Genomic DNA, 12500 nt, shown 5'->3' on the forward strand with positions numbered 1-12500 from the left:
TGTGTGTGTGTGTGTGTGTGTGTGTGTGTGTGTGGTGTGTGTGTGTGTGTGTGTGTGGATCCGTGGGGGGGGGCGTGTTCTTGTCTAAGGGCTGGGGTCACGTTTAGTTGAACTGTGCAGTTATTCAGTCAGTCAAGTGTAAAACAACAAGCCCATAAAGTGACAACGAGGCTGCAAGTGTGAACGACAACTGCTGATTTCTGGGTGGGGGGGGGGAGGGTTTTGTCTTCTGGGGGGGGGGGGTTTGTTTCTGGGGGGGGGAGGTTTGTTTCTGGGGGGGGGGGGGTTTGTTTCTGGGGGGGGGGGGTTTGTCTGATATTTTTTCCCCAGCTTTAACGGACTGTGGATACATGTTCTAGTGGGTGTACTGGTCATCTGAGTGAGACTGAATGTGCGTTGAGAGAGTGTTAGTTGAAAGACCGGCGGCCATACTGGTCTGTGTTGTGCGTATCTGTGTCCATCATTTCCCATGCGTTCTCTATGGGAGCGCCCAGACAGACAGACAGACAGACAGACAGGCAGACAGACAGACGGACGGACGGACGGACGGACAGGCAGACAGGCAGACAGACAGACAGGCAGACAGACAGACAGACAGACAGACAGACAGGCAGACAGACAGACAGACAGACAGGCAGACAGACAGACAGACAGACAGACAGGCAGACAGACAGACAGACAGACAGACAGACAGACAGACAGACAGGCAGACAGACAGACAGACAGAGGCGCGTCCACATCTCTCATAGCCCTTTTCCACCAAAGGAACTCTGGTTCGGGAACCGGTTCGTTTCAAAGTTCCTGGAACCTTGGTTCTGTCCAGAGACACGGGCCCGTGTTTCCACCAGTTTTGAGCCAAACCGCCCATGATGTCGTCATGGTTCGCACTGAAAAACCTACTATTTTGTGGAACCAGCTTTCGGGTTCCCCAACTCATTTCTTTTTGGTTGAAATGCTCGGAACCGTTCAAAATTAGGTTCTGGAACCGGCACCGAACCGGTTCCCTCTTGGTGGAAAAGGCCTATCAGTCACTCGGTCCATTTCCACTGGTTGATACGTTTTTTTAGTTTTTTTTTTTACAGACAAAATAACTCACAGTTGCACATTTTCTGGACGGACGCAGATGTAACCGTCTGTTTAGCCGATAAGAGCGACGACGTAGCTCACCGTACAGTATTAACGCTTTTTAAACATCCCCCTGTTCACATTCCATACAGATCAAAACACCGTGACATCACACGCGTACTTTCTCCGACGGACCAATGTAGCGAGGCCCTTATACGACCCCTGACCTGCCGGCGACCAACGACAGCGCACGGTTTTTGACGGACAGCTCCATCCACCAATCAGACGGACGACTACGTGACTCACCTCAGCTGGGCTCCCACTCCCGGGGAAGAAGTTGCCGTCGTCGTAGCGATGGAGAGAGATGTGGAGCACGCTCGGGGTCGTTGTAGAACACTTCCTGGGTACCGTTGCCATGGTGAACATCCTGGACATTGGATGCAGTAGGTGGAGAGGGTTAGTAGTTGATTGTGATTGTGCTGAGGTTCAGGTCCGTCTGGCCCAATCACTGATCACGTACGGTCAGGTTTACTTGTTCCAGCTGAAGAAACAAAATTACTTTCATCCCTGACAGGAAATGCACAAACAAAATGTAAAAAAAAATTCTAAACAATATAATTATAGAGAAACTATCAGCATGTGATAAATACTGTACTATATTAATGTCCCAATGAAACCAACCATAATCATTTACTGATTTAATTAAAAATCTATTTCCTCCAAATCAAGGTTTCACAATTAATGGCACCCTTAAAGATTATTATAAATAACATCTACCAAAATTAAACCGGTATTAAATTCTAGGTTGAAGGTCAAAGTTCATCTAAGTCTTAAGAACTATATTGAGCTATTACATCACTTCCTGTTTCCTGATGGTATAGAAATGAGGTATCATTAACCCTTTGTCACCCATGAAGAAAACATAAGAACTGGCCGTTCAAAAGAGACGGACTGAATCTGGTTATGGCTTGAATACATGAATACATGAATCTGGTTATGGCTTGAATACACCACTGAGCACTAGCAGAGCAATTATTACAACATTCAAAAGACATTTGATTTTGATTTTATTCTTATAAAAGTAATTTTGGAGCCCACTGTTGGTTGTTTTATCTTGCTGTTAATAACTCAGTGGCTAACCATGGTACATTTCAGATATTCACAGTCAAAAAAAACTCAACTCCAAATGTGTCGGGCAGATGGCCGTCACTGAACCCCTGTGTGATCTCTCTCACTGGAACTGTTCAAAAAACAGGTACTGTAGCAATTATCTGTGTCATGTACTTCCGTCCTGTAGGTCAGTGAGTGTACAGTGTGTGTGTGTGTGTGTGTGACCTGTGTTAGACCAACATATGGAAGGCAGAGATCAGTATGTTAGCTGACACCTTGTTCAGTCTGTGTGTGTGTGTGTGTGTGTGTGTGTGTGTGTGTGTCGTAGGGGTGCGTGCGTTCGGGCGTGTTCAGGTTCCATGTGGGGACCAGCAACAGACGCACAGCTGAATGATCTGTGGGTGCACGCTACTGTGTTGAGTGTGTGTACACGTGTGTGTGTGTGTGTGTGTGTGTGTGTGTGTACGGGCGTTCATGGTCTCCATATGGGCGTGGGTTAAGATGGCGGTCTCACCCACCCAGTCCACAATAAGGATCTTGCTGACGTTGAGTTTCTGCTGAAGCTGCTTCGCAGCGATGGCCAGGGAGTTGAAGAAACAGAAGCCCCTGAGGACAAAACACACACACACACACACACATTTGGATACACGTTCCCACAATGACATCATACAATTTATCTATAGGGTGGGATTTTCAGGGTAGGTCCCCCGGATCCACAACCTTGTCCCTAACGTGATCCTGTAGACGTCTAATAGAAACCCAGACATGTCCTCCACGCGGGCACCGTACCCCCCTCAACCCCAGCAGGGGGCGCTGTAGCGGTCGTCGGTCACGCCGTCCCGCACGCCGACGTCACGTGATGCCGCGACATCCTGCTAAAATAAGCTCCGAGCCGAATTTCGCGTGACTCCGCCCCGACGTCTAGATTGTTAGCCCTTCTTGCTCTGAAAATGTAATTTAATGTAATTTATTGCTCTATAAATGTTCTTAGCCGGTAGACAAACATACTCCAGGAGCTTGCTCGATCGCCTTGTTGAGAGGGGTCAGGGAAGAATTTTTACAGCTCACTTATCTGACCCCTGGGTGATTACTGTGTTTTTTGCTTCCCTCTGGAATATGTAGAGAGTGGGTCGTATGCCCACCTCCCTTGTTCTCTGTAAAGCGCATTGTGTTGCCTCTGTGTATGAAATGTGCTATACAAATAAAGCTTTGATTGATTGATTGATTGATTGATTGATTGATTAATTGATTGATTAATTGATTGATTGATTGATTGGTTGGTTGGTTGATTGATTGATTGATGCGAGGGCAAGCCAGGCTCGGCGGCCGGTCTCACATGCGGCGCGACAGAGGAGAGGGGTGAGGAGGGGGCTAAGGAGAGGGGTGAGGAGAGGGGTGAGGAGAGGGGTGAGGAGGGGTAAGGAGGGGGGTAAGGAGGGGGGTGAGGAGGGGGTTGAGGAGAGGGGTGAGGAGGGGGGTAAGGAGGGGGGTGAGGAGGGGGTTGAGGAGAGGGGTGAGGAGGGGGGTAAGGAGGGGGGTGAGGAGGGGGTTGAGGAGAGGGGTGAGGAGGGGGGTGAGGAGGGGTGAGGAGAGGGGTGAGGAGGGGTGAGGAGAGGGGTGAGGAGGGGGGTGAGGAGAGGGGTGAGGAGGGGGTTGAGGAGAGGGATGAGGAGGGGGTTTAGGAGAGGGGTGAGGAGGGGTGAGGAGAGGGGTGAGGAGGGGGGTGAGGAGGGGTGAGGAGGGGGGTGAGGAGGGGTGAGGAGGGGGGTGAGGAGGGGTGAGGAGGGGGGTGAGGAGAGGGGTGAGGAGAGGGGTGAGGAGGGGGGTGAGGAGGGGGGTGAGGAGAGGGGTGAGGAGGGGGGTGAGGAGGGGGGTAAGGAGGGGTGAGGAGGGGTGAGGAGAGGGGTGAGGAGAGGGGTGAGGAGAGGGGTGAGGAGGGGGGTGAGGAGGGGGGTGAGGAGAGGGGTGAGGAGAGGTGAGGAGAGGGGTGAGGAGAGGGGTGAGGAGGGGGGTGAGGAGAGGGGTGAGGAGAGGGATGAGGAGGGGTGAGGAGGGGTGAGGATGTTTGACGAGCAGGGCGGGAATGTGGAAAGCGCTGCGTCAGCGCGATCCGTAACCATGCGTGCGTGAGGAAGAGCGTTTCTGCGTTCCGAGTCGCCTCAGCCAGAAAAGTCATTATCAACCCATAAATAACCACTGACAAGCAGTGCTGAGAACACACACACACACACACACACACACACACACACACACACACACACACACATCTGAATGTGGTTAGCCTACTAATGCCTTCGATCTAAGACTAACACTCGCGTTCACATGAGTGCACACGCACACGTATACTGAACACACACATGCACTGAACACACACACTGTACAGTAGGTGCTATACGATCTATAGCACTTTGTCTTGAAAGCTTGAAGTGAATGGAGCAGAGAAGGTAGACTGCCTTAGAGAAGGTAGACTGTCTTAGGGAAGGTAGACTGCCTTAGAGAAGGTAGACTGTCTTAGGGAAGATAGAGCCTTAGAGAAGGTAGACTGTCTTAGGGAAGGTAGACTGTCTTAGGGAAGGTAGACTGCCTTAGGGAAGGTAGACTGCCTTAGGGAAGGTAGACTGTCTTAGGGAAGGTAGACTGCCTTAGGGAAGGTAGACTGCCTTAGGGAAGGTAGACTGCCTTAGAGAAGATAGAGCCTTTTGGAAGGTAGACTGTCTTAGGGAAGGTAGACCGCCTTAGAGAAGGTAGACTGCCTTAGGGAAGGTAGACTGCCTTAGGGAAGGTAGACTGTCTTAGGGAAGGTAGACTGTCTTAGAGAAGGTAGACTGCCTTAGAGAAGATAGAGCCTTTTGGAAGGTAGACTGTCTTAGAGGAGGTAGACTGCCTTAGGGAAGGTAGACTGTCTTAGGGAAGGTAGACTGCCTTAGGGAAGGTAGACTGTTTTAGGGAAGGTAGACTGTCTTATGGAAGGTAGACTGCCTTAGAGAAGGTAGACTGCCTTAGGGAAGGTAGACTGCCTTAGGGAAGGTAGACTGTCTTAGGGAAGGTAGACTGTCTTAGAGAAGGTAGACTGCCTTAGGGAAGGTAGACTGCCTTAGGGAAGGTAGAGCCTTAGATAAGGTAGACTGTCTTAGGGAAGGTAGACTGCCTTAGGGAAGGTAGAGCCTTAGAGAAGGTAGACTGCCTTAGGGAAGATAGAGCCTTAGGGAAGGTAGACTGTCTTAGGGAAGGTAGACTGCCTTAGGGAAGGTAGAGCCTTAGAGAAGGTAGACTGTCTTAGAGAAGGTAGACTGTCTTAGGGAAGGTAGAGCCTTAGGGAAGGTAGACTGCCTTAGAGAAGGTAGACTGCCTTAGGGAAGGTAGACTGTCTTAGGGAAGGTAGACTGCCTTAGGGAAGGTAGACTGCCTTAGGGAAGGTAGACTGCCTTAGAGAAGGTAGAGTCTTAGAGAAGGTAGACTGTCTTAGGGAAGGTAGACTGTCTTAGGGAAGGTAGACTGTCTTAGGGAAGGTAGACTGCCTTAGAGAAGGTAGAGTCTTAGAGAAGGTAGACTGTCTTAGGGAAGGTAGACTGTCTTAGGGAAGATAGAGCCTTAGGGAAGGTAGACTGCCTTAGGGAAGGTAGACTGTCTTAGGGAAGGTAGACTGCCTTAGGGAAGATAGAGCCTTAGAGAAGGTAGACTGCCTTAGGGAAGGTAGACTGCCTTAGGGAAGGTAGACTGCCTTAGGGAAGGTAGACTGCCTTAGAGAAGGTGGACTGCCTTAGGGAAGGTAGACTGCCTTAGGGAAGATAGAGCCTTAGGGAAGGTAGACTGCCTTAGGGAAGGTAGACTGCCTTAGAGAAGGTAGACTGCCTTAGAGAAGATAGAGCCTTAGAGAAGGTAGACTGTCTTAGGGAAGGTAGACTGTCTTAGAGAAGGTAGACTGCCTTAGGGAAGGTAGACTGCCTTAGGGAAGGTAGAGCCTTAGATAAGGTAGACTGTCTTAGGGAAGGTAGACTGCCTTAGAGAAGGTAGACTGCCTTAAGGAAGATAGAGCCTTAGGGAAGGTAGACTGTCTTAGGGAAGGTAGACTGCCTTAGGGAAGATAGACTGCCTTAGGGAAGATAGACTGCCTTAGGGAAGGTAGACTGCCTTAGAGAAGGTAGACTGCCTTAGGGAAGGTAGACTGCCTTAGGGAAGGTAGACTGTCTTAGGGAAGGTAGACTGCCTTAGGGAAGGTAGACTGCCTTAGAGAAGGTAGAGTCTTAGAGAAGGTAGACTGTCTTAGGGAAGGTAGACTGCCTTAGGGAAGGTAGACTGCCTTAGAGAAGATAGAGCCTTTTGGAAGGTAGACTGTCTTAGGGAAGGTAGACTGCCTTAGAGAAGGTAGACTGCCTTAGGGAAGGTAGACTGCCTTAGGGAAGGTAGACTGTCTTAGGGAAGGTAGACTGTCTTAGAGAAGGTAGACTGCCTTAGAGAAGATAGAGCCTTTTGGAAGGTAGACTGTCTTAGAGAAGGTAGACTGCCTTAGGGAAGGTAGACTGTCTTAGGGAAGGTAGACTGCCTTAGGGAAGGTAGACTGTCTTAGGGAAGGTAGACTGTCTTAGGGAAGGTAGACTGCCTTAGAGAAGGTAGACTGCCTTAGGGAAGGTAGACTGCCTTAGGGAAGGTAGACTGTCTTAGGGAAGGTAGACTGTCTTAGAGAAGGTAGACTGCCTTAGGGAAGGTAGACTGCCTTAGGGAAGGTAGAGCCTTAGATAAGGTAGACTGTCTTAGGGAAGGTAGACTGCCTTAGGGAAGGTAGAGCCTTAGAGAAGGTAGACTGCCTTAGGGAAGATAGAGCCTTAGGGAAGGTAGACTGTCTTAGGGAAGGTAGACTGCCTTAGGGAAGGTAGAGCCTTAGAGAAGGTAGACTGTCTTAGAGAAGGTAGACTGTCTTAAGGAAGGTAGAGCCTTAGGGAAGGTAGACTGCCTTAGAGAAGGTAGACTGCCTTAGGGAAGGTAGACTGTCTTAGGGAAGGTAGACTGCCTTAGGGAAGGTAGACTGCCTTAGGGAAGGTAGACTGCCTTAGAGAAGGTAGAGTCTTAGAGAAGGTAGACTGTCTTAGGGAAGGTAGACTGTCTTAGGGAAGGTAGACTGTCTTAGGGAAGGTAGACTGCCTTAGAGAAGGTAGAGTCTTAGAGAAGGTAGACTGTCTTAGGGAAGGTAGACTGTCTTAGGGAAGATAGAGCCTTAGGGAAGGTAGACTGCCTTAGGGAAGGTAGACTGTCTTAGGGAAGGTAGACTGCCTTAGGGAAGATAGAGCCTTAGAGAAGGTAGACTGCCTTAGGGAAGGTAGACTGCCTTAGGGAAGGTAGACTGCCTTAGGGAAGGTAGACTGCCTTAGAGAAGGTGGACTGCCTTAGGGAAGGTAGACTGCCTTAGGGAAGATAGAGCCTTAGGGAAGGTAGACTGCCTTAGGGAAGGTAGACTGCCTTAGAGAAGGTAGACTGCCTTAGAGAAGATAGAGCCTTAGAGAAGGTAAACTGTCTTAGGGAAGGTAGACTGTCTTAGAGAAGGTAGACTGCCTTAGGGAAGGTAGACTGCCTTAGGGAAGGTAGAGCCTTAGATAAGGTAGACTGTCTTAGGGAAGGTAGACTGCCTTAGAGAAGGTAGACTGCCTTAAGGAAGATAGAGCCTTAGGGAAGGTAGACTGTCTTAGGGAAGGTAGACTGCCTTAGGGAAGATAGACTGCCTTAGGGAAGATAGACTGCCTTAGGGAAGGTAGACTGCCTTAGAGAAGGTAGACTGCCTTAGAGAAGGTAGACTGCCTTAGGGAAGGTAGACTGTCTTAGGGAAGGTAGACTGCCTTAGGGAAGGTAGACTGCCTTAGAGAAGGTAGAGTCTTAGAGAAGGTAGACTGTCTTAGGGAAGGTAGACTGTCTTAGGGAAGATAGAGCCTTAGGGAAGGTAGACTGCCTTAGGGAAGGTAGACTGTCTTAGGGAAGGTAGACTGCCTTAGGGAAGATAGAGCCTTAGAGAAGGTAGACTGCCTTAGGGAAGGTAGACTGCCTTAGAGAAGGTAGACTGCCTTAGGGAAGGTAGACTGTCTTAGGGAAGGTAGACTGCCTTAGGGAAGGTAGACTGCCTTAGAGAAGGTAGAGTCTTAGAGAAGGTAGACTGTCTTAGGGAAGATAGAGCCTTAGGGAAGGTAGACTGCCTTAGGGAAGGTAGACTGTCTTAGGGAAGGTAGACTGCCTTAGGGAAGATAGAGCCTTAGAGAAGGTAGACTGCCTTAGGGAAGGTAGACTGCCTTAGGGAAGGTAGACTGCCTTAGAGAAGGTAGAGTCTTAGAGAAGGTAGACTGTCTTAGGGAAGGTAGACTGTCTTAGGGAAGGTAGACTGTCTTAGGGAAGGTAGACTGCCTTAGAGAAGGTAGAGTCTTAGAGAAGGTAGACTGTCTTAGGGAAGGTAGACTGTCTTAGGGAAGATAGAGCCTTAGGGAAGGTAGACTGCCTTAGGGAAGGTAGACTGTCTTAGGGAAGGTAGACTGCCTTAGGGAAGATAGAGCCTTAGAGAAGGTAGACTGCCTTAGGGAAGGTAGACTGCCTTAGGGAAGGTAGACTGCCTTAGGGAAGGTAGACTGCCTTAGAGAAGGTGGACTGCCTTAGGGAAGGTAGACTGCCTTAGGGAAGATAGAGCCTTAGGGAAGGTAGACTGCCTTAGGGAAGGTAGACTGCCTTAGAGAAGGTAGACTGCCTTAGAGAAGATAGAGCCTTAGAGAAGGTAGACTGTCTTAGGGAAGGTAGACTGTCTTAGAGAAGGTAGACTGCCTTAGGGAAGGTAGACTGCCTTAGAGAAGGTAGAGTCTTAGAGAAGGTAGACTGTCTTAGGGAAGGTAGACTGTCTTAGGGAAGGTAGACTGTCTTAGGGAAGGTAGACTGCCTTAGAGAAGGTAGAGTCTTAGAGAAGGTAGACTGTCTTAGGGAAGGTAGACTGTCTTAGGGAAGATAGAGCCTTAGGGAAGGTAGACTGCCTTAGGGAAGGTAGACTGTCTTAGGGAAGGTAGACTGCCTTAGGGAAGATAGAGCCTTAGAGAAGGTAGACTGCCTTAGGGAAGGTAGACTGCCTTAGGGAAGGTAGACTGCCTTAGGGAAGGTAGACTGCCTTAGAGAAGGTGGACTGCCTTAGGGAAGGTAGACTGCCTTAGAGAAGGTAGACTGCCTTAGAGAAGATAGAGCCTTAGAGAAGGTAGACTGTCTTAGGGAAGGTAGACTGTCTTAGAGAAGGTAGACTGCCTTAGGGAAGGTAGACTGCCTTAGGGAAGGTAGAGCCTTAGATAAGGTAGACTGTCTTAGGGAAGGTAGACTGCCTTAGAGAAGGTAGACTGCCTTAAGGAAGATAGAGCCTTAGGGAAGGTAGACTGTCTTAGGGAAGGTAGACTGCCTTAGGGAAGATAGACTGCCTTAGGGAAGATAGACTGCCTTAGGGAAGGTAGACTGCCTTAGAGAAGGTAGACTGTCTTAGGGAAGGTAGACTGTCTTAGGGAAGGTAGACTGCCTTAGGGAAGGTAGACTGCCTTAGGGAAGGTAGACTGTCTTAGGGAAGGTAGACTGCCTTAGGGAAGATAGAGCCTTAGAGAAGGTAGACTGCCTTAGAGAAGGTAGACTGCCTTAGGGAAGGTAGACTGCCTTAGAGAAGGTGGACTGCCTTAGGGAAGGTAGACTGCCTTAGGGAAGATAGAGCCTTAGGGAAGGTAGACTGCCTTAGGGAAGGTAGACTGCCTTAGAGAAGGTAGACTGCCTTAGAGAAGGTAGACTGCCTTAGGGAAGGTAGACTGTCTTAGGGAAGGTAGACTGCCTTAGGGAAGGTAGACTGTCTTAGGGAAGGTAGACTGTCTTAGGGAAGGTAGACTGTCTTAGGGAAGGTAGACTGCCTTAGAGAAGGTAGAGTCTTAGAGAAGGTAGACTGTCTTAGGGAAGGTAGACTGTCTTAGGGAAGGTAGACTGCCTTAGGGAAGGTAGACTGCCTTAGGGAAGGTAGACTGCCTTAGAGAAGGTAGAGTCTTAGAGAAGGTAGACTGTCTTAGGGAAGGTAGACTGTCTTAGGGAAGGTAGACTGTCTTAGGGAAGGTAGACTGCCTTAGGGAAGATAGAGCCTTAGAGAAGGTAGACTGCCTTAGGGAAGGTAGACTGCCTTAGGGAAGGTAGACTGCCTTAGAGAAGGTAGAGTCTTAGAGAAGGTAGACTGTCTTAGGGAAGGTAGACTGTCTTAGGGAAGGTAGACTGTCTTAGGGAAGGTAGACTGCCTTAGGGAAGATAGAGCCTTAGAGAAGGTAGACTGCCTTAGGGAAGGTAGACTGCCTTAGGGAAGGTAGACTGCCTTAGGGAAGGTAGACTGCCTTAGAGAAGGTAGACTGCCTTAGAGAAGGTAGACTGCCTTAGGGAAGGTAGACTGTCTTAGGGAAGGTAGACTGCCTTAGGGAAGGTAGACTGTCTTAGGGAAGGTAGACTGTCTTAGGGAAGGTAGACTGTCTTAGGGAAGGTAGACTGCCTTAGAGAAGGTAGAGTCTTAGAGAAGGTAGACTGTCTTAGGGAAGGTAGACTGTCTTAGGGAAGGTAGACTGCCTTAGGGAAGGTAGACTGCCTTAGGGAAGGTAGACTGCCTTAGAGAAGGTAGACTGCCTTAGAGAAGGTAGACTGCCTTAGGGAAGGTAGACTGTCTTAGGGAAGGTAGACTGCCTTAGGGAAGGTAGACTGTCTTAGGGAAGGTAGACTGTCTTAGGGAAGGTAGACTGTCTTAGGGAAGGTAGACTGCCTTAGAGAAGGTAGAGTCTTAGAGAAGGTAGACTGTCTTAGGGAAGGTAGACTGTCTTAGGGAAGGTAGACTGCCTTAGGGAAGGTAGACTGCCTTAGGGAAGGTAGACTGCCTTAGAGAAGGTAGAGTCTTAGAGAAGGTAGACTGTCTTAGGGAAGGTAGACTGTCTTAGGGAAGGTAGACTGTCTTAGGGAAGGTAGACTGCCTTAGAGAAGGTAGAGTCTTAGAGAAGGTAGACTGTCTTAGGGAAGGTAGACTGTCTTAGGGAAGATAGAGCCTTAGGGAAGGTAGACTGCCTTAGGGAAGGTAGACTGTCTTAGGGAAGGTAGACTGCCTTAGGGAAGATAGAGCCTTAGAGAAGGTAGACTGCCTTAGGGAAGGTAGACTGCCTTAGGGAAGGTAGACTGCCTTAGGGAAGGTAGACTGCCTTAGAGAAGGTGGACTGTCTTAGGGAAGGTAGACTGCCTTAGAGAAGGTAGACTGCCTTAGAGAAGGTAGACTGCCTTAGGGAAGGTAGACTGCCTTAGAGAAGGTGGACTGCCTTAGGGAAGGTAGACTGCCTTAGGGAAGATAGAGCCTTAGGGAAGGTAGACTGCCTTAGGGAAGGTAGACTGCCTTAGAGAAGGTAGACTGCCTTAGAGAAGATAGAACCTTAGAGAAGGTAGACTGTCTTAGAGAAGGTAGACTGCCTTAGGGAAGGTAGACTGTCTTAGGGAAGGTAGACTGCCTTAGAGAAGGTGGACTGCCTTAGGGAAGGTAGACTGCCTTAGGGAAGGTAGACTGTCTTAGGGAAGGTAGACTGCCTTAGAGAAGGTAGAGCCTTAGGGAAGGTAGACTGTCTTAGGGAAGGTAGACTGGCTTAGGGAAGGTAGACTGCCTTAGGGAAGGTAGACTGCCTTAGAGAAGGTAGACTGCCTTAGAGAAGATAGAGCCTTAGAGAAGGTAGACTGTCTTAGAGAAGGTAGACTGCCTTAGGGAAGGTAGACTGTCTTAGGGAAGGTAGACTGTCTTAGAGAAGGTAGACTGCCTTAGGGAAGGTAGACTGTCTTAGAGAAGGTAGACTGTCTTAGGGAAGGTAGACTGCCTTAGAGAAGGTAGAGCCTTAGAGAAGGTAGACTGCCTTAGAGAAGGTAGAGCCTTAGAGAAGGTAGACTGCCTTAGAGAAGGTACTGTAGACTGCCTTAGGGAAGGTAGACTGCCTTAGAGAAGGTACTGTAGACTGCCTTAGGGAAGGTACTGTAGTCTGCCTTAGGGAAGGTACTGTAGACTGCCTTAGGGAAGGTAGACTGTCTTAGGGAAGGTAGACTGTCTTAGGGAAGGTAGACTGTCTTAGGGAAGGTAGACTGCCTTAGAGAAGGTAGACTGTCTTAGGGAAGGTAGACTGTCTTAGGGAAGGTAGACTGCCTAAGGGAAGGTAGACTGCCTTAGGGAAGGTAGACTGTCTTAGGGAAGGTAGACTGCCTTAGGGAAGATAGAGCCTTAGAGAAGGTAGACTGCCTTAGAGAAGGTAGACTGCCTTAGGGAAGGTAGACTGCCTTAGAGAAGGTGG

The 12500-nt window shown here is 49.3% G+C and overlaps 1 protein-coding gene across 1 annotated transcript in view; it reads right to left on the bottom strand.

Annotated features, from left to right (window-relative positions):
* The window catches only part of LOC311315097 (histone deacetylase 7-like), a gene marked incomplete at both ends in the record, with an annotated part of 33922 nt that overhangs the window by 2305 nt on the left and 19117 nt on the right, over window positions 1–12500 (bottom strand). The window contains 3 exon segments of the mRNA XM_084445698.1: window positions 1372–1446; window positions 1448–1492; window positions 2694–2781. Coding sequence (XP_084301824.1) covers window positions 1372–1446; window positions 1448–1492; window positions 2694–2781 — 208 coding nt within the window.

The sequence above is a fragment of the Borostomias antarcticus genome (assembly GCF_949987555.1).
Source record: "Borostomias antarcticus genome assembly, chromosome: 11".
Taxonomy (NCBI): domain Eukaryota; kingdom Metazoa; phylum Chordata; class Actinopteri; order Stomiiformes; family Stomiidae; genus Borostomias; species Borostomias antarcticus.